The sequence below is a fragment of the Armigeres subalbatus genome, chromosome 3 (genome assembly GCF_024139115.2).
Source record: "Armigeres subalbatus isolate Guangzhou_Male chromosome 3, GZ_Asu_2, whole genome shotgun sequence".
Taxonomy (NCBI): Eukaryota; Metazoa; Arthropoda; class Insecta; order Diptera; family Culicidae; genus Armigeres; species Armigeres subalbatus.
The window spans coordinates 325,741,359-325,764,309 of record NC_085141.1 but is presented as its reverse complement, the minus strand read 5'-3'; the positions used below and the strand labels follow the sequence as shown (position 1 = coordinate 325,764,309).

The 22,951-nt window shown below is 40.6% G+C and overlaps 2 protein-coding genes across 2 annotated transcripts in view; one reads left to right on the top strand and one right to left on the bottom strand.

Annotated features, from left to right (window-relative positions):
- The window catches only part of LOC134225529 (retinoid-inducible serine carboxypeptidase-like), a 35,594-nt gene extending 18,682 nt beyond the window's left edge, over positions 1 to 16,912 (top strand). The window contains exons 2-4 of the mRNA XM_062705695.1: positions 15,368 to 15,597; positions 15,660 to 16,224; positions 16,292 to 16,912. Coding sequence (XP_062561679.1) covers positions 15,368 to 15,597; positions 15,660 to 16,224; positions 16,292 to 16,776 — 1,280 coding nt within the window. The 3' untranslated portion in view covers positions 16,777 to 16,912. The remainder of the gene's footprint in view (positions 1 to 15,367; positions 15,598 to 15,659; positions 16,225 to 16,291) is intronic.
- Positions 16,913 to 16,925: 13 nt separating this feature from the next.
- Positions 16,926 to 17,496, bottom strand: LOC134225531 (uncharacterized). The gene has a single exon (XM_062705696.1). It carries the CDS (start codon positions 17,327 to 17,329, stop codon positions 16,961 to 16,963), a length of 369 nt encoding a protein of 122 aa, XP_062561680.1. The 5' UTR covers positions 17,330 to 17,496; the 3' UTR covers positions 16,926 to 16,960.
- Positions 17,497 to 22,951: the final 5,455 nt, after the last annotated feature.

Here is a 22,951-nt window from a genome sequence, read left to right as displayed (position 1 = left end):
CTTCGCAGTCGAGCCTGCGAGTGTAAGACCGCCGCGGTATTCTAGAAAAAGATAAGCGCGACAATATATTCGTGTCACAGACAAATGGACGCAACACAGATTTCCTAAAATGATCAAAAAAGCACTATGTGTTAGCTTCTGGTTTGGAAAATTCACTAAGTAAAACTTATTAAACCAACAAAGGAGGGTAGAACAGATTCATTAGCGTCATATTGTGAAATCAACGAAATGGTATTTCATTTATTTGATATTTAATTAAGATTTCTTTCATAGTTATAAAAAGGATTGTGGCAAGGAGTTTTTTAACACACTACTCATCCAACACGTTATGACACATTATGGTTAAATCTATAATTCGCTTCTATAATGTAGTAATGTAGAAATTGTGAATTTTGAACCCCTTTCCTTCTCACTGCGTATTTATATGATAGATGATTTTTACTTGAATTTGGCGCAAGGTTAAGACATAACCCTCCCCCTTGAAATGTTATGTAAATTGTGTTCGTCACCTGTAAAGACCCGCCGAATGACCAGCCGAATAATCGCGTCCTTCGTGCAGCCGCTTGCTTGAGCACGTCTGCCTTGCGTGATGTCTATAACTCAACTGACCCAATGCACCATGCACCAATAAACCATGTGTACGAACGCACACATGCGTGCGTATGATCACGCCATCCGAGGGAGTACACACTAGTGCTTGTGATGTACATTTGATATGACCGTTACATCTCTCCCTTTTTTTAGAACCTTGTGCCATTGTACTATTACATGGATTCTTATGTCTATAGTTCAAAATACATAATACACATATAATACAAAACCTTAAGGTGACACGGGAAGCATGACCAATCATCAAAACGTCATCATTTTCATCATTGAATGCTTAATTTTTCTCTGCATCAAATATGATTTTGAAAAAGTATTACCGGCGCGTGCTTACTCGCGATCTACATGCTGATACATTTACAGTTACATCAAACAACTGAAAATCGAAATACGCCGCTCCAAAGTTACGAGGTGAAAATGCTAGAAGGAGACAAAAGATAGGAAAAATAACACGGTGTTTAGTGCTTCCCCGAGTCACCTTAAACCATCACATAACATCTCAGAATGTTTTATAATATTTCTCATCATGACTGTTGATATTTATAATGTAATAATTACAATGCATACATAAATCAGGTGTCATACAATGACTCACCAAATCTTCACAGTCATATAAAGAACCTAGCGAAAGTCTTTCTACTAAACCTGTAATCTGCATGGCCAAATCCAAACACTTATTCTTTGCTCAGCTTTCCTTCCTCGGTCATCAATGTTTTTCGTCATTCAAAGCATCCAGTCATTACATACCCGTTCAGAGTATACAATACACACGCCAATTCGATTTCACACCGAATGATTCGTAAAAAGTGCCTAACAACAATCTTACACAAATATCTCTTAATTCAGCTTATTAGATGCACAATTATTTTTGCGCCAACTCATTGTACAACACATAACAAACAAACAAATGAAATAGCACTTCGAGAGAAACGCATCAGCACCATGTGCAATTCTTTTTATCTAAAGAACTCCAAGGAGCAGTTGAACACTGTTTTCATCAGCGCTAAACATGTATACACTTATCTCCTCCAACAACTCAATGGTTCCAAATCATCGACATAGTAGGCATCGATTCTCCTCAGGTTTTCTGATCTATCTTCCACCATTATTTGAGGTAACCCAAATAATTCTTTCGATTCTCAAACGATACCAGCATAAACCCTCTAATGCAAAAGGAAAGTTACTGCGCTACAGAAACATTGTAATCCACTGTATTACTCGATATTTTCAATATCATTCCCTTCAAGTCCTGGTTCATCCTGCAACTGTCACCCTGTATCAAATACTCCAGGTCTTCTTCTCTCTTTGCAACTGCATCCCCCACTGGAACTATTTGTGTATCACGTGGCTAGCACCATGATATTCCGTATCTGGGGAGTTCAACAAAGTGTCCCATCCAAGAATTTCCTCAACAAGCACCAGGCAACGAACAAAGTCATCTTTAACATGGTCTTGCTTTGAAGCCGCACAGGCTAAAGAAGGCTCAAACACCAAAAGAAAACGAATAACTTCAGGAGGATACCTAACGACGAAGTTGTCATATAGAACCAAGACGCGATGATTATAATTCCATACAGATGTGATTTACTTTTTTTTTTAACTTTTTTTTGTTCTCTAACAACATGGACACAATAGGTTGTTCCAGCCAGCCTCCCACCCATGCCAAACACAACCATCCCTAGGATCAACCAATTCACTGCCGCCCAACTCCTATGCGTTGGTCACTCATACATTTAAACCTTATTCAATTCCTGAGCTAACAACTCATAGCTAATGAAATCAAATACACTTCATAATAGAACACTACACCACTTCAAAACTCTCTCAAAATAAAAATGACTCATCATTCAGAAAATAACTCTCTAACACCTGGTTCGTGGGTAGATCCCTTCAACAAACAGTTCAACAGTTAATTTCACAAGATGCATGCACTTGGCAAACAAACCGTGGACAAGCCTATCGAGGCCTATGGAATCAATCCTACAAAAACTCCAAACATCAAAAATCACAATCATAAAACAAGTAATATCGATGTTACTCTCACCATACGATCAACCACCATTCTCTCAGCGATGTCACAACTTTTCCCCACGACGCCCAGCAGAGCTCAGCAGAACACAAATTCAGTCAAATCCACACATACACTCATTGAGCCTGTTCCCGGCCGCAACTGAACCGTTCCACAACTGCGCACAAAACCGCTTCCCAAGCCAGACACGATTTATAATCAAACTTGCGAACGCCAAACATTGGCTCAACTGTGAAGGGTAATTTCCCTTCCCGCCTGAGCAAAACACCCCTTGCAACAGCAGTCAATCACAATCCCGGAATCCAAACAATGAAGCTCAAATCATCAGCTCAACAATCCAAAATGTTGTACCATCAACTCCTAAACGAAACATCAACATCTATAGTACTATAATTTCACAAAACACAACGTATTGAATCACGTTGCATGTTTGTGGAAGGACTCCCGTGGTATATCACACAAAATGCAAGTACTCCCGATTTCCACATAACTTCTATTACGCATGAATCAACACTGCATTGAACTCTTCTCATTATCACTCCTACAATGTGGAAAATACTATTTCATCTTTATGAGGATTACCTCTAAAACAAATCACAAACACTGCGCGAAGCAGTATTGCTTTTTGCATTGAAACTTTTCGTTTCGTCACTGAAAGCATTGACACTTGTCTTCAGCGACTGCTTCCGCGATAGAGCATTTGCACATTTCATTCACTCATACATCTATATTGCTGTCAAAATGTACATTTGACAATTAAATTTTCAGCTCGACATCAGTTGTCAAAAAATCAGGAGTACCAACTTGACCACCATCTCCTTGTCGCCGAGTCTGGCGCTGAGTGCTCGGCGCGGAAACCCAAAGGTGGGAATAAAATTTTGGGGCTTATGCGCAATACTGCACGTGATCAATCCAAATCTTCTGCAATATCCCAGTACTAACGAAGCATACTCACATCACTGTGGAAACACGGAACACATCCATATTCTCGCTGTTACATATTTATCCACTTCGTCAACCAACGTAGACTAGTACGCACGCGAATTGCACTGCTACTTTCCATAAAGCAAAGCCTCTCGAATTGCTCGAGACATCATTCATGTTCCACAAAGCATCCCAAATTAACGAAGTGTACACATTATGCACGCATTTCTCTGCCTTACCCTAAGTTTCTCAATACTACATGAAGCATTTCCACTTCTACGATTCATTTATTAAAATTTCGTAAAGCATCCAGACTTCTGCACATCGTTTCTCAAAATTATACCTGTACATCGCACGAAATATCTCAATTTTTACCAATCATTCATCAAAATTGCACGAAGAATCTCCTCATTACTAGAAACATCGATTAACATACGGAGTCTCTGCCTGTTGCACGCATCACCCTCTTATTGCACGAAACATCTCCTCATTCCATGATGCATCGCTCTACTGCATGAAACATCGCACTACATAAAGATCCGCTCATTGCACGAAGCATCTAAAATTTTATAAATCCTTTCCTAAAATAGCACGAAGCGTCTTCTCATTGCATGAAGCACCTCTACATTGCACAATGCACCCTCCTATTGCACAAAGATCCTCCATTGCACGAAGCATCCTAAATTTCATCAATCACCTTTCATAATAGTACGAAGCATTTCCATTTTTTCCAAAGCATCTCCTCATTGCACGAAGCTCGCTATTGCCCGATGCATCTTCTTATTGCACAATTTTTTTTCCTCATTGTATGAAACATTTCAAATTTCATCAATCTCTATCTATCTATTTCCTCATTACACGAAGCATCTATTAGTTGTGCGAAGCTTATCATTACTGCATCAAGCCTCTCTTTATTGCACGAAGCATCTCTAATATCTCAAGCACGAAGCATCTCCTTCTTGCACGAAGCCTTTTGATACCACTCTAAAGCATTTGAACCTCCCGTGAAGTGTTAAGCTACAATGCACAAAGCATCTATACAGTGAACGTTCGCTAATTGGGTTTTTTCTAGTTGGGGCGTTTTTAGTTGGGGGTTCGCTAATTGGGGCGAAACCCAATTAAAAGGCAGCTAAACGTCAGAATGTGATGTTAAAAACGCGTTGACGTTTTGCTTCCTTGTTTGGCGGGATCGATATTTTCTGGAGCGTAATATTTTCCTTTGTTCAATGCAAAAAGTAAACAACATTCACGCTTGTCAAAACGCCCCAATTAGCGAACGGCATTCGCTAGTTGGGGTGAGGTCGTGCCCCAATTAGCGAACGATCACTGTATTTCGTACAATCTTTTCCAACACAGCGCAACACATTTACTAATTATTCGAAGCAACTCTATAATGCACGAAGCAACAACCGATAGTACACACAATCTAAAGTAAACACATGTATTCTACAATCCGTCATGATTATTTAGTGTCATCTACTGCGGAACTTGAAACATCAGCGCCGAAACATATACGTTCATCCAGACATCAATACAATAATGGTGCTTCGCTAAACGAATCAAAACTCAGCAACAAAAATAAATTCAAACACAAAATTCACATTACTCCATTTTGCGGTTCCTTCTTCTGTTGTGCATTCTTTCTTCTTCAACCACAAAACAAGAAACGACAAACCAAATTCCTCGAACACTTTCATCTCTCATCTAAAAAAATAAAATCAAATCGAATCTTTCTCCTCGTCGCCATTCGCGAATACGAAAGTAATGCCTCTACTCACTCTTATGGCAAAATCTCATTGCTATCTGTCAGACTGTGCGTGAAACATGGCCGCCAATCACCCATTCTTGTTCCTCCACAGAAAAATCCCATAAGGAACTGTCAGACTGTGCGTGAAGCATTTACCTTCGTAGTCGCGAATTGTAAAGACCCGCCGAATGACCAGCCGAATAATCGCGTCCTTCGTGCAGCCGCTTGCTTGAGCACGTCTGCCTTGCGTGATGTCTATAACTCAACTGACCCAATGCACCATGCACCAATAAACCATGTGTACGAACGCACACATGCGTGCGTATGATCACGCCATCCGAGGGAGTACACACTAGTGCTTGTGATGTACATTTCTAGACCAACATTTGAAAAGGGCATAACAGCCAAAATTTGATCTCTCTAGTATTTTGTCTATGTATATAGCTATGTATGTAGATAAGGAATCCGAAGAAATAAATTTTGGCTGTTACGCCCTTTTCAAATGTTGGTCTAGATTTGATATGACCGTTACATCACCAAATTCAATTAAAGTGGCATTATTGAGTAACTCAGATGAAAATTGAAAAAGAAGAAGTTTACCAAAACACCTGATTAATTCCCCTAGCGGTAATGTTGTCTTCCTCGTACATTATAAGAAAATGTTTTTTGGCCATAACTTTTTAGCCCATAGTCCGATCCATTAATGAGGAACAATGGAACAACGTTCTCTGACGAATGAAACTTGTTGCGAGTAAATTGGTTTAGAGTAAGTGCCTAAAAAAGAGTTGAGATCATTTTTCCTCCCACACATACAGACATTCACACACACACGTACACACAGACATCACCTCAATTCATCGAACTGAGTTGATCGGTATACAACACCATGAGCTTTTGGAGCGATCACATAGCTTCTACGTATTCTTAGTACTCGAAAAAGGCAAATATGGGCAATTTTTAAAACTCGTGTATCTTACAAAATGGTGAATTTGAGCAGAATTTTATTCATGGTCTTCAAAGCTTAAGAGTTCAATAGTGTAGTGCATGATAATTTACTGCGGGGTATTGCGGGGTACCAAACTGTTTTGTTCGTTAAATATTGCGTAAAATATGCTTTTTCAAAACTACTAAAAACTAAATTCTGAACGAAACTATTATTACATTATCTAGCCTATTGTATAGATCTGTTTAAGAGCTTTGTAACGATATATAAATATGTTACTTTTGAGACAAAAATATGGCAAAGCTGCCCGTTTTCCCAACAAAACGTAAAATATCATTTCTAGGAGGGGCTAGTTTAAACGGCCCCCACCCACCCTAAAAAATCTAAAAAATAAAAACCGTGCTGATTATAAAAATATGGGTTATAAGCTGTGTATTCATCACATTTTACTCGCCCAAATCGAAAATTGACCTTTTGGTAGTTTTGGCCACTCCTTTACCGTGCACGCACCATACTTTGCGCAGTTAAGGAAATTCAAAATTTAATCAACTCGTGCAACTTATAGAAAGTAGCTATCCGCCTGAAATAGTTTTCATGCTGTAGTATTATTATCATATTATTGTTTGAGAACTAAATTTGGTACAAAAATTTAAAATAAATAGTAAATTGAACTTCAAAGCAGACCCCTTATTATATGCCTAACTTTGCACACATAACATGGAAAATTTCTAACACGAAGCAAGCGTCTATCATACAATTTTTCATCCAAATTTTATTGTTTCATCTAATACTACTATTACAAATGATGTTCATTTCATTTGTACCATTGTCCTCGTGTCAAAGCTAGTAAACAAACAGCCTGTAGTTTCGCGCTTACGTATTTATCGATTATAGATTATTAACGCATCGAGTATTAAATCTTTCCGCGAAAGTGGCTAACCGTGGCCGCGATAAGTCCAAAATACATGGAAATGTTTCCCAGAATCGATCCGACATAATGATTCGTCGCGATTATAACAAGGAAATTTCGTTAACTCAACCGGTAACCTCAAACATGAACGTCAATGTTATGAGCCGAGATGACTGTGCAGATAGTTCTAAACGTCTGAAACGTAGCTTCTCACTGAGCAATGTAAACACTACCGTGTCAGATGTTTTCACTATGAGAAATACTGTAACAGGACAGACGACGGTCCCAACACAGAACATGTACGAACTACTCTCGGATGCGGATGTGGAAGAAACATGCACCGTGAATGAGCAAAGAACAACATGGAGTAACTCGAAGAAATGTCGCCTTCCCCCCATCTCCATTGTCAACGTTGGTACCAAGCAAACTAGGGAACTGCTGAATTTATCCAATATTCCACAGAACGGATACCATGTGAAAGCAGTGAAATCAGGGACCCAGTTGTTTGTGTCGGAGGAAGCTATTTTCAACGCTGCTGTAAATGCACTTCGTGACTCCAATATCGAGTTTTTCACGCACACACCATCAAACAAGCAACCAGTGCGCATCATACTCTCTGGATTACCGTTGTTCGATCTGAACGAGCTAACAGATGAACTCCAACGACACGGTGTTCGCCCATTGGAGTGCAGAATATTTTCGCGAAAGAAGATAGGACCAGAGGAAAGTGTACTGTACTTGCTATATTTCGAAAAAGGTTCGGTTAAGTTACCGGAACTGCAAAAAATTACAGGACTCTTCTGCACTGTAGTGAAATGGAGATTTTTCTCCAGGCGTGCAACGGATGCAGTCCAATGTCATCGGTGCCAAAAATTCGGCCATGGTATGCGGCATTGTTACGTCTCACCTCTGTGTGTGAAATGTGGCGAAAAACATGCTTCGAATAGTTGCAAGCTTCCTGCGAAAGCTGCACTCAAGGTTCTCAGCAGTAGGGAGATACAGTCTCTGCGATCGGAGCTTCGATGTGCCAATTGCAGTGGAAACCATGCGGCCAATTTTCGCGACTGTCCCGCCCGCAAGAAATATCTACACGAACTCGAATCCATCCGCCAAAGTTCGAGCAAAAAATCAATGATGTCCGGATTTCGTCCTTCGTCCAAACAAGAGAACACAAAGCCACTAGCTACAAATAGTAGCATACAAACCCAAACAAGCACAGGTTCTCCTACTCCCAAGTCCACTAAGGGGCGAGCACGCAGCCAATTGATGCGGATCAAAGTTCCAATTTATTCAGTCTACCTGAATTCCAGCGTCTGGAAGGATGCAAAACAAAAGGAAAACAATTTCTAGCTCTATCCGAGCTTATCATTAAGTTCATCTACAATGTGTAACAGTTCCACTCTGCGCTTAGTGAATTGGAATGGGCGATCCATTCACAGCAAACAAACGGAGTTTTTCGATTTTGTCGAACGGCACAATATTGATGTAGCAGTCGTCACCGAAACCTGGCTCCGTCCGAGTTCATCATTCTTTCACCCTGACTTCCAATGCGTTCGCCTAGATCGCTGTCACAACGACCAAACCGAAAGAGGTGGAGGAGTTCTTATCGCCGTACGCAAGGGGCTAAAATTTGTCCAGCTCAATATTGTTACCAAAGTAATCGAATCAATTGGAGTTTCTATCACTACGTCAAATGGTCAAATACATGTTATTGCTGCGTATTTTCCTGGAGATCGTCGGTGCGCTAATTGGTCGCTCTTTCGCCGTGACATCCGTTCACTATCTGATCGTACCGAGCCTTTCTTCCTAGTTGGAGACTTCAACGCTAGACATCGGAACTGGAACTGTTCAAAAAACAACAAAGCAGGCAATTTATTAAGTGAAGAAGCAGCACGTCTAGGCATCCTCATCAACTACCCTGATACTCCTACATTTTTCCCAACTGGACGTGGAAAACCATCTACACTGGACCTTGTGCTGTCGAACAACTTGATCAACATGTCGAAACCCACATCGCTAAATGAGCTGTCTTCAGATCACCTTCCTGTTACTTTCGAGGTAATGCCATCGAGAATTCCTGAGCAAGCTGCTAACAATATTCGAAATTACAAACGAGCCAACTGGGTAGCATTCCGGAGAGTAGTCAATGACAAAATCATCTTAACAGACGGGGTAATAACGAATCTCCAAGACAGAGCTGGAATTGACACAGCCATCGACCATCTCAAAGATGTACTACATGAAGCGGAAACGGTAGCCATCCCGGAAATTACTCCTCGACCGTACGATGTCCCTCGTATTTCTGAAGAAACGAAGTTTCTAATACAGCTGCGGAATAGACGTCGTCGTCAATGGATGAGGACGCGGGATCCAGTACTGAAAGAAACAGTTTCTATATTAAATTTTCGTATACAACAACAGTGCGCTCAAACTAAATATAGAAAATTTTCCGAAGTATTGCAGTCAATGGATCGTAGGGACCACTCAATTTGGCGCATTACCAAAGCATTGAGGAACAAATGCAAGTATAGTCCACCCCGTTTCAATGGAGATATTATACTTTCTGCTTCACCGAGTGAAAAAGCCAAGTTGCTTGTTATCAGCTTTGCACAGTCCCACAACAACCAATTAGAGGATGACAGGGAAACCATCGAAGCAGTTAAGAGGTCCGTTGACGCTATTGACCAGCTCCACTAGATGCCCAACATTTCTGGTTAATCAAACCAAAAGAAGTCGGCAAACTAATCCGAAATTTAAAAACCAAAAAAGCCCCTGGGCATGACTTGATCAGAAACTGTTTATTAAAACAGCTCCCAAAGAAAGGCTTAATTTTTCTTGCCAAAATATTTTCTGCCTGCCTCAAACTATCATACTTTCCATGCAGTTGGAAACATGCGTTAGTGGTTGCTATACCAAAAGGGAACAAGGATGCGACGAGGCCGGAGAACTATAGACCAATCAGTCTGCTCCCAACGGTCTGCAAAATCTTTGAGCGCATCATACTGGATCGCATAGAACGTCACCTAGAAACAACTTGTATCATACCCCATGAACAGTTTGGCTTTCGTAAAGGTCTTTCTACCAGTCATCAGATCGTCCGATTGGTCAAGGAGGTAAGGCGAAATTTCGAGCTAGGAAATTCCTCAGGGTTAGTGCTTCTCGATGTCGAAAAAGCATATGACTCGGTTTGGCATGATGCAGTTCTCCACAAAATGGTGCAAGGAAACTTTCCTAGTTACATAGTGAAAGTTATTCGGGACTTTCTTGAAAATCGTACATTTCAAGTTATGGTGGATGGTTGTACGTCTGATCGTATGCCAGTCCCTTTCGGAGTTCCTCAGGGTTCCGTACTGAGCCCAACCCTGTACAACATCTTTCCGCCGATCTCACCAAAATAGATGGAGTCCACTACTATTCCTTCGCGGACGATACCGGATTCCTCACTTCACATCGCAATGCTGAAGTTGTCGTAAGAAAACTCCAACAAGCCCAAGAAAGTATCGAACAGTACCACAGAAGATGGAAAGTGAAAGTGAACCCACGAAAATCCCAGGCTATCTTCTTCACCCGCAGAAGAAGTCCAAGAAACATGCCTCAAACTCAAGTGAAATGTTGTCAGCAAGATATACCATGGTCGCCTAATGTAGGATACCTCGGTGTAACACTAGACAAGAAGCTAAATTTTGGCAATCACGTTTCAACCTGTATTAGCAAATGTGATAAGCTCACGAAGGTACTCTATCCCCTCGTAAACCGTCGCTCACGTCTAGACTCCAACATCAAGTTACTGCTGTACAAAACCGTTTTCCGGCCGACGGTCACGTACGGTTTTTCTGCATGCTACGACTGTGCCCGTACCCATCGGAAGATAATTCAAAATGAGCAGAATCGGCTGCTCGAGATGATGCTTAACCTATTAGGTCTATAGACTATGTATCACCCCACTGAAGACGTGCATCGTCTCACCAAGATTGAACAAGTTTTAGATAACTGGTTTCAAAGACTGATTCGTTTCGCACAAGTTGCCTTTTGTCATCAAATCCCTTACTACGTGAATTGGCCGCCACATAAATCTGTGATACCTATTATTAAGTTGTGACCCTTCTACATCCCCTATCTCCTAACTAAGTTCGAAGGTTTTTCTAGTAATGTTTTTCCTTCTCCCGGTCTTTCTCAATTTGTTTTGCTATAAATGTACCAAGTGCGACTTGAGTAATGTTACTGTTGTGAGGTCATCTGTGTCTCAGTAAAAGTAAAAATAAGTGAGAAAAACATGTAATAGTATAAGTGACAACAAATAAATAAAATAAAATAAAATTTCATTTGTAGGCATATATGAGCATATTTGAGAAAATGAGGATGTTCGGCATTATTTTCATATGATTTGACATACTTGGTATATTTTCACGTCTGTTGGTGTATGTACAGCCTCATTTATGTACATTGAACACAGCTAACAAAAGTTCTTTTTGGCGCAAACCCTTTTCCGATGAGGTATATCATAAATGTTGAAAATATCGAAGAAATACGAATTGTGCGCAAAATTAGGTACACTATATTGAAAAATGGTTCCTAACATTGCGCATAATATATTTTAACGAAAAATATAAATATCAAACCAAATTCTCATGAGATGGCTTCAACAATATTATAATTATTGGATCTATGTGTAATCAGTTGTCACCGAACGTAAAAAATTACAAAAAAATACAGTTTTTCGGGTAGACCGTCACTTGTCATTTGTGCTAAGAACACGCCATTTTGGTCATTTTCACTGTTTTCAGTACACATTTCAACTATTAAAATGAAAAATGTGTCATTTAACTGCGGCAAAATGCATGCACTGTTATAATAACACGTATATTGTGCTGACAAGTTGTAATTATATTTCGAAATTCAATTTAAACGCATTCTATAACAAAAGTAACCGCGAAATGCGCAAAGTTAGGAGCTGCGCAAAGTTAGGTGCGTACACGGTATATGGGGCTGTCCTATTGTGCAGCGGTAGAAGTTAAAAAACAAATTGTTTATCCGGGAAGCCGCTTGGCGTAAGATTTGTCCCCAACAACAATTTCACAGAACTAAATACAGAAAACAGTAAAAATAAGGCTTACGGTGGTCAAACAGTGTTGAATACCCAAGAAGATCTAACACTTGTGGATGGTTTGCTGCTTGCTGCGGAAATGCCTTTTCAAAATAATGATCCTAAAATAATCGTGGTAATTTGGATGGCGGGCAAAGAAAGGAAATCCGTTTTAAAAACAACTATCCATAGAATGACTGATGGTGCACCCCATTCTTAAACCGACATAAAGCACTTTCAAACCGATGACTTAAAAATATTAATCGATCCGTTGAAATCGTAAAAAAAAGCGGAATGAGGGGGGGGGGGGGGGGTCCCTAAAGTAAGGCTCCTGCATTGACAGTAGTGAAGAATGACCCAGGATGAAATATTACTATAATCAAGTTGTTTTAAAACATGTTATGATTCAATTTGATGAAGTGTTGCAAGTCACCCCGCAGTAGGGGTGGCTTGCAACACCCATCATTTTGATATTATTTTCATATTTGTATTATTGTTGTATATCTGATTATTTGTCTAATCACTAATATTAGGACACATTAAAAGTATCATGTACTAAAAGAAAGAATAAATCCTTTAAATTCAGAGTTATTGAGAGAGAAACTTGAAAAGTGTTGCAAGTCACCCCGTTTGACGGTAATTAGAACTGGCTCACCAGATTAATTTATCCTTTCGTTGTGTCAAATGGTGTCATTCAGCCATCTGAATCGAGAAACATCCCCCGAGCCGACATCCCGTTTTTGAAACCATGCGCTGGATCCGAATACGTCTTCGAATATGATGAGGAAGTCTCGATATCCTAGCTGACTGCAGATCATCGTCATGGGCCCTGCTTCTCTAGGACTAACTTCTGAATTTTGCGTCCAGGTAGCACGTTGGAATTCTAGCTTGGAATCCCTTCGGCGATTGAACTGACGGCGTTGCTTATCACGAGTGCAATCAATTTGACTTGTGCGGTTTTCAGAATCGTTGATAATCCTCCAACTCACAATTTGAACTTCTCCGTAAAAAATTAAAGTTGACCTTTAGGCTGATTATTATTATATTTCTCACTGAGAGGCATTTACTATGATGTAGAATGAAGCACCACTTCGATGATTAGCATTTCGAGCGTCAAATGCAAAAGTGGTTGAATGTTAGCGCCTCTGTAGGACGAATCGCGCAAAATAATTCATGTACGTTGGAATGAAATAGTGTTACATCTGTTTGTCTATGCTTCTACTGAAGGAAACCATCAAGCTCCTCCTAGGATAGGATGTGCCAATTAGTCATTAAAAATCGTACCGATTTTCTGTCAAAATCGTACCGGTTGCTTATTGGGTGAAAATGACAATCGATTACTTCGATCGGCGCTATCACATTTTTAATCCTTAAATGCGCAATGTTGTTTTAAAACAACAAACCGAAAATACGTTTAATGTTAATAATTTCAATGGTTATTTACGTTAAAAATATTTCCGACGATTTCTAAAAAAATCGCCTTGCGCCTTTAAGGGTTAAAAGGGCAGCTTGTTGTTACCTTGACCGTGTTGCTGGGTAATTAAATTGAAATTTACGTCGGCAGGTCAGGTCGACAGGACAGGTCGAAAAAATAACGCGGGCAAGATCGGGCGGGTTTGTCTTGTAAAAAACCAATGATTGATAAAATCGCAAAACTCATCAGCTTTCAGAATTTTCTATACACGCTTAAAGTCATTCACACAATTTTGTGTTTCGTTCACACAAAACGGGCCTAACCTGGAACAACACATATTATGAATAACTGCCATGTTACTCATTTTAGTGTAATTGACGGTTAATGATTTCCGATGAGTTCATTTCACACAGTGAGAGAGCGGTCGGAAAACGGACCTAACCTCAATTATATTTTTTCATGTAAATTGAAAATTATCGCAACATTTTTATACTATTTCAGAGGAGTCCCCATTTGTTTCGGTATGACCAAACTAAAGTGCGATGTTTATAGTCGCACATTTTAGTTGTATCGTATCGAAACATAACGAAAATCCTCAGAAAAAGTCATTTTCCTTGCGATGCATGCCGGACGCAACCGCCATCATGGCGGTCAAAATGGACTTGACAGTTCGAAGCAAAGTTTCTTACACATATTAAAATAATAAAAGACATTACACAGCGACTGTGCATGTCTTACACATAATTTTCACACAGATTGCTATTCTCTCGTGTCATCGTCGTCATGTGTGAAAATTATTCATGCGATGTGTAATTTACTTTAAGCGTGTAGGAAAGTTCAAAATACTGAATTCTCCCTTCAAATAAATAAAATAATATAGGGGATAAGACGGCTTTGGCAGGTTTTGTTCTACTTGTGTCAGGGGGGTTTTTGTCGACCAAATTTTATGAAATTTGGCCACAATATTATGTGATATGTAAAAATGTTTATGCCAAAATTTGAGCATAATCAGTCATAAAAAAAACCCTGACAATAATAGAACAAAACCTGCCAAATCCGTCATTCCCTAAATCTCAAAAAAAAAAAACGGTTTGGAGACAGAAGAAAAAAATAAAATTTGTTCCGGCCTAAATAACTGTGGAAGAGCTTGATGAACACTAAGCTGCGAGGTGACAATGTCCCAGTTGGGGATGTAATGCCGATAAACAAAATAAAGATAACTCGGCCGTACTCTGCGTAGGAACGAATAAGTATACAATCCACAAGCATCAATATTGTAGCATGATCTTGGTGATGAACCATGCTTAGGTAATTACCCGACAATTTTTGTGTGACGTACAACAGAAAATATTTAGCATTGGATTGAAAGTCAAGCTACATCACCAATCAAACTTGCAAACTTTATTGTAGTGGTGACGAAAACATATACCTAATGCCCATACGGGTGCAGTATTGCAAGCAATGTAATAAGAAAATATGTGGTCGCCTAAACAGCATTTATACAATCTCCGTATCGTTTGCTTGCTTATTCAATTAAACCGTCGATGGCTTCAATCCATTGATAAGCGAAACAATGTGAAGATGATGTCTTCAAATGTCCAGTCGAAGACTCAAGTGCCTATCGCATTTATTGATTGCGATAAAACCGATTCCATTTAATCGTATATTATTCAACGTTAGCACACAATGCAATTTTTCTTTTTTTAAACAGTACCGCGCGATGGCTATGGTCCTGGAAAGCAGGACTGGGGCTTCGTCGAGGTCCGGAACGGCGCGCACATGTTTTGGTGGCTGTATTACACCACCGCCGATGTATTGGAGTTCACCGAACGACCACTGGTGATCTGGCTGCAAGGTGGTCCCGGAGCCTCCTCCATGTACGGCAACTTTGAGGAACTTGGTCCGCTAACTCTGGAGGGCGAGCCACGCAATCATACCTGGGTTGGAAATTTCGGTCTCACCTTTTGTCAATCAACGTAGTTTTGACTCTTTTTTTCTTCTAGGTCAAGGACTACAATGTCCTTTTTATCGACAACCCGGTCGGAACAGGATTTAGTTACGTGGAAAATACAACCCTGCTGACGAAGGATAACGCCCAAATCGCTGACGATTTGTTAACTTTCATCAAAGAGTTCTACAAACTGAACCCGGAGTTCACGACCACCCCGCTGCACATCTATGCCGAAAGCTACGGGGGGAAGATGGCGCCGGAGTTCGCGTGGGTTTTGGACAAAGCCATTAAAAACGGAGAACTGGACATCGAACTGGCATCGGTCGGGATTGTTGCTCCGTGGGTATCGCCAATCGATTCGGTCCTGTCCTGGGGAGAGTTCCTTCTCAATATGGGATTCGTGGACACGAAAGGATACCGCGAGATTCAGGCGGCTGCCATTCAGACTGAACATACGCTCAATGAAGGCAAATACGAGGATGCCACCTGGCAGTGGGGTAGAACCGAAGGAGTTATCATCGAACAAACGCTAGGAATCGATTTCTATAATGTGCTGTTCGCCCAGGACTTTACATCCACAAAGTCTCGGTTGGCAATGTTTGCCAAGGATATGAAACGTGAGAAAATATTCTACTTATTAATAACAGGATGTTACAAAGAAATTCAACCCATTTTCTGTTTCAGAGGCAACCCTTGACAGTGCTCTTCGTTTAGCTACTGAAGATCGTGATCAAATGCTAGAAGATTTGATGCGTGGTCCAGTGGCCACAGCTCTACAGCTCCCCGCCGAATCAGTCTACAACGCTCAGGGCAACGCCGTCTTTCAAAGTATGGCCGGAGATTTCATGAAACCGGCGATGCACGTCGTGGAACTGCTTCTTAACAGCACCAATTTGGAAGTGGCCGTCATTACTGGCCAGTTGGATCTGATTGTTGCCACCGCTGGCAATGTTGTGTGGTTGGAGAAGTTGCAATGGACAGGACGCAACGGCTACTTGGCCGCCCCAAGGAATGGAATTGGTCCGCAGGGTACACTCGAGGGCTATGAAAAGAGCTTCGGAAATCTGCACATGTACTGGGCTCTTCGAGCGGGACATATGGTTCCTGCCGATAACCCGGTGTTGATGGATTATATTCTTAAGAAGCACGTCGTGTTCCCCGAAAATTGATGCTCACCCAAAACATGATGATTAAAAATATTTTCGACATTCTAGTCATAGGAAAGGAAGTGTATGAGTGCTCTAAAAAGATAAATCAATAGACGGATGAATTTAATAAATTAACGGACATTTCTCTATCTGAAAACCAGACGCTCCTGTATCATAAATATCACAAACATTTATTTAATAATTCCTAAACGATTTTTCTCAGCTGCGCGCCAATTTGATCCAGCGATCCCTTGTCGATCTCTTTTAAACCCAGCGTTATGACAATCTCATCATCCTTATCGATAAAATTCATCAAATACCTGATTGCCGCTTCCGCCTCGTCCGTTGCCGTTCCGAACAAGTACTTAATCGAGTAGATTCGACTCGCACCAGCAGTTGGTCCGCCACCGGGTTCCACGCTGGCTTGATTCCGCACCGTGTAGACATTGGTGACCTTCTGCCGTTGGGTGATCAACAAGAACGACTTGTTCGCAAACCGATGGTAAACAATGTCCGTTGGATGGTCGCCAATTTGAATGGTTTCGATGTGATCGAACGCCTTTTCTACGGACATTTTGGTTTCTAATATTTAAAACTTTATACACGCAGCACTATTCTCTTTTGAAGAACGCGAACCATTAATTAATCGTTAGATTTTTATACAATAAAAAATGCGCCTCGAGCACAGATTTTTTGCAAGTATCGAATCTATCAAATAAACAAATTTGCCGGTGTTTATAACCGAACTGTCAGGGAGCTCATGCACGCCGCCCCGGAGTAAAAAAAATGCTGTGCAATCTTTACAGAATCTATCTCTGGCACGCCATCTCTTAGCGAATAGCTAAAACGGGAAATGCATATCTTCTCGCACATTGGATGCATAAGTAAGTTAGGTTGGTCAAAATGTTCAGTTATTTTTTTTTCTGAAAATCTGAATAAGAATAATATAACACAATCTACACTGCCTATGGTTGCATGCTAGCCCAAACTTACACGCAAAAAAAGGGCAGTCGAAACTATAATTCCGAGGTTTTTTTTAAGAATATGCACCAACGATTTTCAGCAGATAACAAACCCGTTTGAGTTTACCCTGAGTCGGGCAAAGAGGAAAAAATGTAACTTCATCTGCAACCAGCAAGCGCTGTCACGAATTGTCAGATGCAACCAGCACCTTTTTGTGTGAAAGTATTGGTATCCCTCAAAAAGTATTCCAAATGATTTTGTTTTACGAGTACTTTTGACGTAAACTACGTCAAAGGGGAAGACTCAGATACAGGGTGCAAAATGAAAATTTCAAAATTGGGGACCGTCACGAAATCATGTAAGATTTGTAACATTAGTAGGTCCTTTGTTTTTGGCTGGATTTTAAGGATTTATATATCAATCGATTCGCAAACTCTCCACCAATTTGCCAGTAGGATTGAAACTTTTGATTATCAACGCTAAACTGTTGAAAATCTTAGTTTTTCCATGCATCATGCATCCCATATACAGCGCGTTCCAATCCTTGGTAATTGCCTAATTTTAGGGTATTATCAATTATTGAACCGGGGTGAATGAACTATATTTGTACTATATTTGGTTTAACGTAGTTTACGTCGAGCGGTCATATCTTGTATACAACCCCAACATTTTTTCACTTTAAAAAGTATTTGCCAGACAGATTTTTTTTATAATGGCCCGCCACTCTCCCCCACACCAAGAAGCTCTAATTTGAACTTTCTGGTAATGGACGGAACTATCTCAGCTTATTAACTGGCAACAAAAAAGCAAAATATATTCGAATAATTTAAATTTAAAAGCTGAGAAGATAAACAACTATGAATCTAAATACGAGAGTGAAAATTACTAATCAAAGTTTCATAACAGAATCCCAGTGGAGATATTCTCCTTTTTTTTTTTTCAAGTTCGTTTATTTGGTAGGCTCATGCGTGTATAACACTTTACGGAGCCATAATTCTTTGTGATATATACAATCAATGTCATTTTTTTCAGTTAGTAAGAGAGGGATAGGAGCCAGCGTACTCGTGGTGACTCGAGGTTAGTTTACAATATTAAAGGATGGACGAGGCTTAGGATTCGGAATCAAGGAATTTCGGCTGCTGATCCGGGCATTTGGCGTAAGGGACGATGTGGCGTGTCGTCGTGCTCGAGGATTGGTTCTACTGGGAGCGTCTTCCGGATGGCCTGAGTAACGGAGATCTACGGAACATAGAGACAGAGACAGTACAAAAAAAAAAAAACTTTGACAGAAGAAAAAAAAAATTAGATTTTGATGTCAGAATCACAAATGAAACTATAAATGGTCTGCATATAGACCGCATCACGATCCCCCAAAACACCTCGAATTTCCCTGAAGGGTTGTTTACCTCGGGCCACTAGGGTATCCAATAGTCGCTCTCTGGAAGCGTCATTTTCCGAGCAGAACCAAACTACGTGATCGATGTCATCATAACCGGCTCCGCACCTACATAAGTTGCTATCGACAAGGTTTATTCTGTACAGATGTGCGTTTAGTGAATAGTGATTGGACATAAGTCTCGACATCACGCGAATGAAGCCTCGACTTAAGTCCTCACCTCTGAACCACGCTCGCCCAGAAACTTTTGGAACTATGGAAAATAGCCACCGTCCGAGTTCATTGTGTGTCCAATTCCTTTGCCAACTTTGAAGAGTACTCTGACGGACTAATGGGAAAAACTCGTTACTCGAGAGTTGTCTATCATAAACCTCACCTTCCTGTGCGCCCACCTTTGCCAGCGAGTCTGCCTTCTCATTGCCGTAGATTGAGCAGTGAGATGGGACCCAAACAAAGGTAATCTTGAATGATCTTTCGACCAAAACACGCATCTGCTCTCTTATGTTTGTAAGAAAGTAAGATGCGTGCTTAACAGGTTTCATCGACCGGAGTGCCACGATAGAACTAAGACTATCCGAGAAGATGAAATAATGGTCTACGGGCTGATCGGAAATAATCCCCAAAGCGAAGTTAATTGCTGCCAGCTCAGCAACATAAACCGAACACGGTTCCTGAAGTTTTCGGAAGGTGGTTGAAGTTACATTGAAAACACCGAAGCCAGTGGATCCGTTGATGCGAGAACCATCAGTGAAATATCTGTTGTTGCAATTGACATGTTCATATTTTTCAGAAAAAAGTGAGGGAATAGATATTTGTCGAAGATGATCTGGTATTCCTAGAATAGCATGTTTCATGGACAGATCGTATACAATTGAGGAACTGTCGTTGGTGAAGTGAACTCGAGGGGGATTATAACACGGAAGACAAAGATCTGATGATATGTAGTTGAGATAAACTCTCAGGAATCTTGAACGACATGTTAGTTCAAGCATATTATCGAAGTTATCTAGAACAAGTGTGTTACTTGTTCCACATTTGATGAGTATTCTAAGTGAGAGCTCCCAGTAACGGTGCTTTAAAGGAGTGACTCCAGCAAGCACCTCCAGGCTCATGTTATGCGTTGAACGCATGCAGCCAAGGGCAATACGCAAACAACGATACTGAATTCGTTCCAATTTGATCAGGTGACAATCAGCTACTGAGAGGAAGCAGAAGGAGCCATACTCTAAAACAGAGAGAATAGTCGTTCTATAGAGTTTGATGAGGTCTTCCGGGTGAGCACCCCACCATGTTCCGGAGATAGAACGTAGAAAATGGATCCTTTTCCGGCATTTTTGTATCAAATACTCAAAATGGAGTTTCCAAGTACATTTAGAATCAAACACGACCCCAAGGTATTTAGAAGATACAGATTGGTTGATGTCATCATTCAACAGCTTGAGTTTCAGTTGAGCAGGATACCGCTTCTTAGTAAACACAACCAATTGAGTTTTTTGCGGTGAAAACTCGATCCCTAAATGTCTGGCCCAAACAGTCAGATTATCCAGGGTACTTTGCAATGGTCTTTGCAAGACAGCTGCACATGGACCTCTTAGAGAGACCACGGCATCATCTGCAAGTTGTCTGAGCGTGCATTGTCCTTCCAAACAATTGTCAATATCTTTGACATAGAAATTATAAAGCAAGGGACTTAAACATGAACCTTGGGGAAGGCCCATGTAACTAGTTCTGGAAGTTGTCAGAGTGCCGAGTGTGAAGTTCATTTGTTTTTCTGACAACAAATTGTACAAGAAATTATTCAAAATAACGGGTAATCCATTACTGTGCAGATTGTCTGACAGTACTTCTATGGAAACTGAATCAAAAGCGCCCTTAATGTCCAAGAATACTGAAGCCAATTGCTCCTTGTGCGCAAAGGCCAGTTGTATATCTGAAGAAAGCAACGCTAGACAATCGTTTGTTCCTTTCCCTTTTCTAAATCCAAACTGAGTATTTGAAAGCAATGCATTTTCTTCGACCCAATGGTCGACTCTTGAAAGGATCATTGTCTCCAATAATTTTCTCATGCATGATAGCATGGCAATCGGTCGGTATGAATTGTGATAAGACGCTGGTTTCCCAGGCTTTTGAATAGCTATTACTTTGACCTGTCGCCATTCAGGTGGCACAATGTTGTACTCCATGAAACAGTTGTACAGGTCAAGTAATCGTCTTTTAGCGATATCTGGGAGGTTTTTAAGAAGATTGAATTTGATGTTATCGCATCCCGGAGCTGTGTTATTCGAAGAAAGAAGAGACATAGATAGTTCCAGCATTGAGAATGGTTCACCCAAAGAACCGGGATCAGTGACTGATTCTCGAAATAGCGGTTCTGCTGGTACGGAATCTGGGCAGACCTTTTTTGCGAAGTTGAATATCCATCGATTGGAGTATTCTTCACTCTCATTGGTGGAAATGCGGTTCCGCATGTTGCGAGCCGTTTTCCAAAGTGTTGTCATTGAGGTTTCTCGTGATAGTCCCTCGACAAAGCGTCGCCAGTAGCTACGTTTTGCCTTGAGAAGATTTTTGAGTTTTCTTTCGAGCCTCAAATACTCTTCAAAGCTCTGACCTTCCGTGTTTACGGAAGGCCTTGAAGGCATCAGATTTCTCAGAATACAACTTAGTACATTCATCATCCCATCCAGGAGTGGCTGGTCTTCTGATGACAGATGTACTTGGAACGCGTCGTTTCTGAGCTTCTAGTGCGCTTTTTTGAATCAACTCAATAAGGAATCGATACTCATCCAAAGGTGGAAGAGTATCAGTTGATTCAATACCAATTTTTACCGCCGATGCAAATTTTTCCCAATCAATGTTCTTCGTGAGATCGAAAGGAACATTAACTGGCTCAGATTGTTGATAGCCACTCTTAATTGTGGTGACTATCGGCATATGGTCACTACCTTGGGGATCTTGAATTACCTTCCACGTGCAATCTAATGATAGTGAATTTGAACATAAAGACAGATCAATACGGCTTTGTTGACCATTTGGTCCTATTCGAGTTACTTCACCAGTGTTCAAAATATTCAAATTGAAATCGTCACACAAATCATAGAAAATAGACGCTCTATAATCGTCATACGTTTCGCCCCATCCAATACCATGTGCGTTCATATCACCCAATATCAATACTGGAGATGATAGGAGGAGACTGCGCTCCAAAAATGTCGACGATTAATAGAGGCATTTGGAGGAATGTACACTGAAGCTATGCAAAGATCTTTATTCTTTACATTTATTTGGCAAGCGACGATCTCTAGGCCATTAACAGTCGGAATGGGAATTCTGTAGAAGGAGTAGCACTTTTTGATCCCCAAAAGAACGCCACCATAATGATCATCCCGATCTTGGCGAATAATATTAAAATCGTGGAAGTTGATTTCATCTTCAGAAGAAAGCCATGTTTCACAGAGTGCAAATATATCGCAATCGGAATTGCGAATCAAAAACTTGAACACGTCTAATTTATTTTTCAGACTATGACAGTTCCACTGCAGCACAGTGATTGTATCTTGGGTATTGGCCGTATTATCCATCGAAAGATACAATTCCTGCAAGAAGGGGCCATGAAACAGTCAATTGCTTCAGATAACTTTCTACTGTTGGTATAAAGAGGTCAATGAGTGGCCTCAATGAATTCGGAATATTGAACAAATTCAAAAAACGGTCCACGAGGTCCTTAAAGGAGATCAATCCTCGCTTGGACGGAATATTTTTTCTGGAAGTGCGAATTCCATTTTTCTTTCATTGATTCTTCCTAACCGGATGTTTCTTGGAAACATCGGTTTTAGGCAA

What these genes read in the sequence shown, in the direction of transcription:
- LOC134225531 (XM_062705696.1), bottom strand. Translation starts at nt 17,329, where the DNA reads ATGTCCGTAGAAAAGGCGTTCGATCACATCGAAACCATTCAAATTGGC.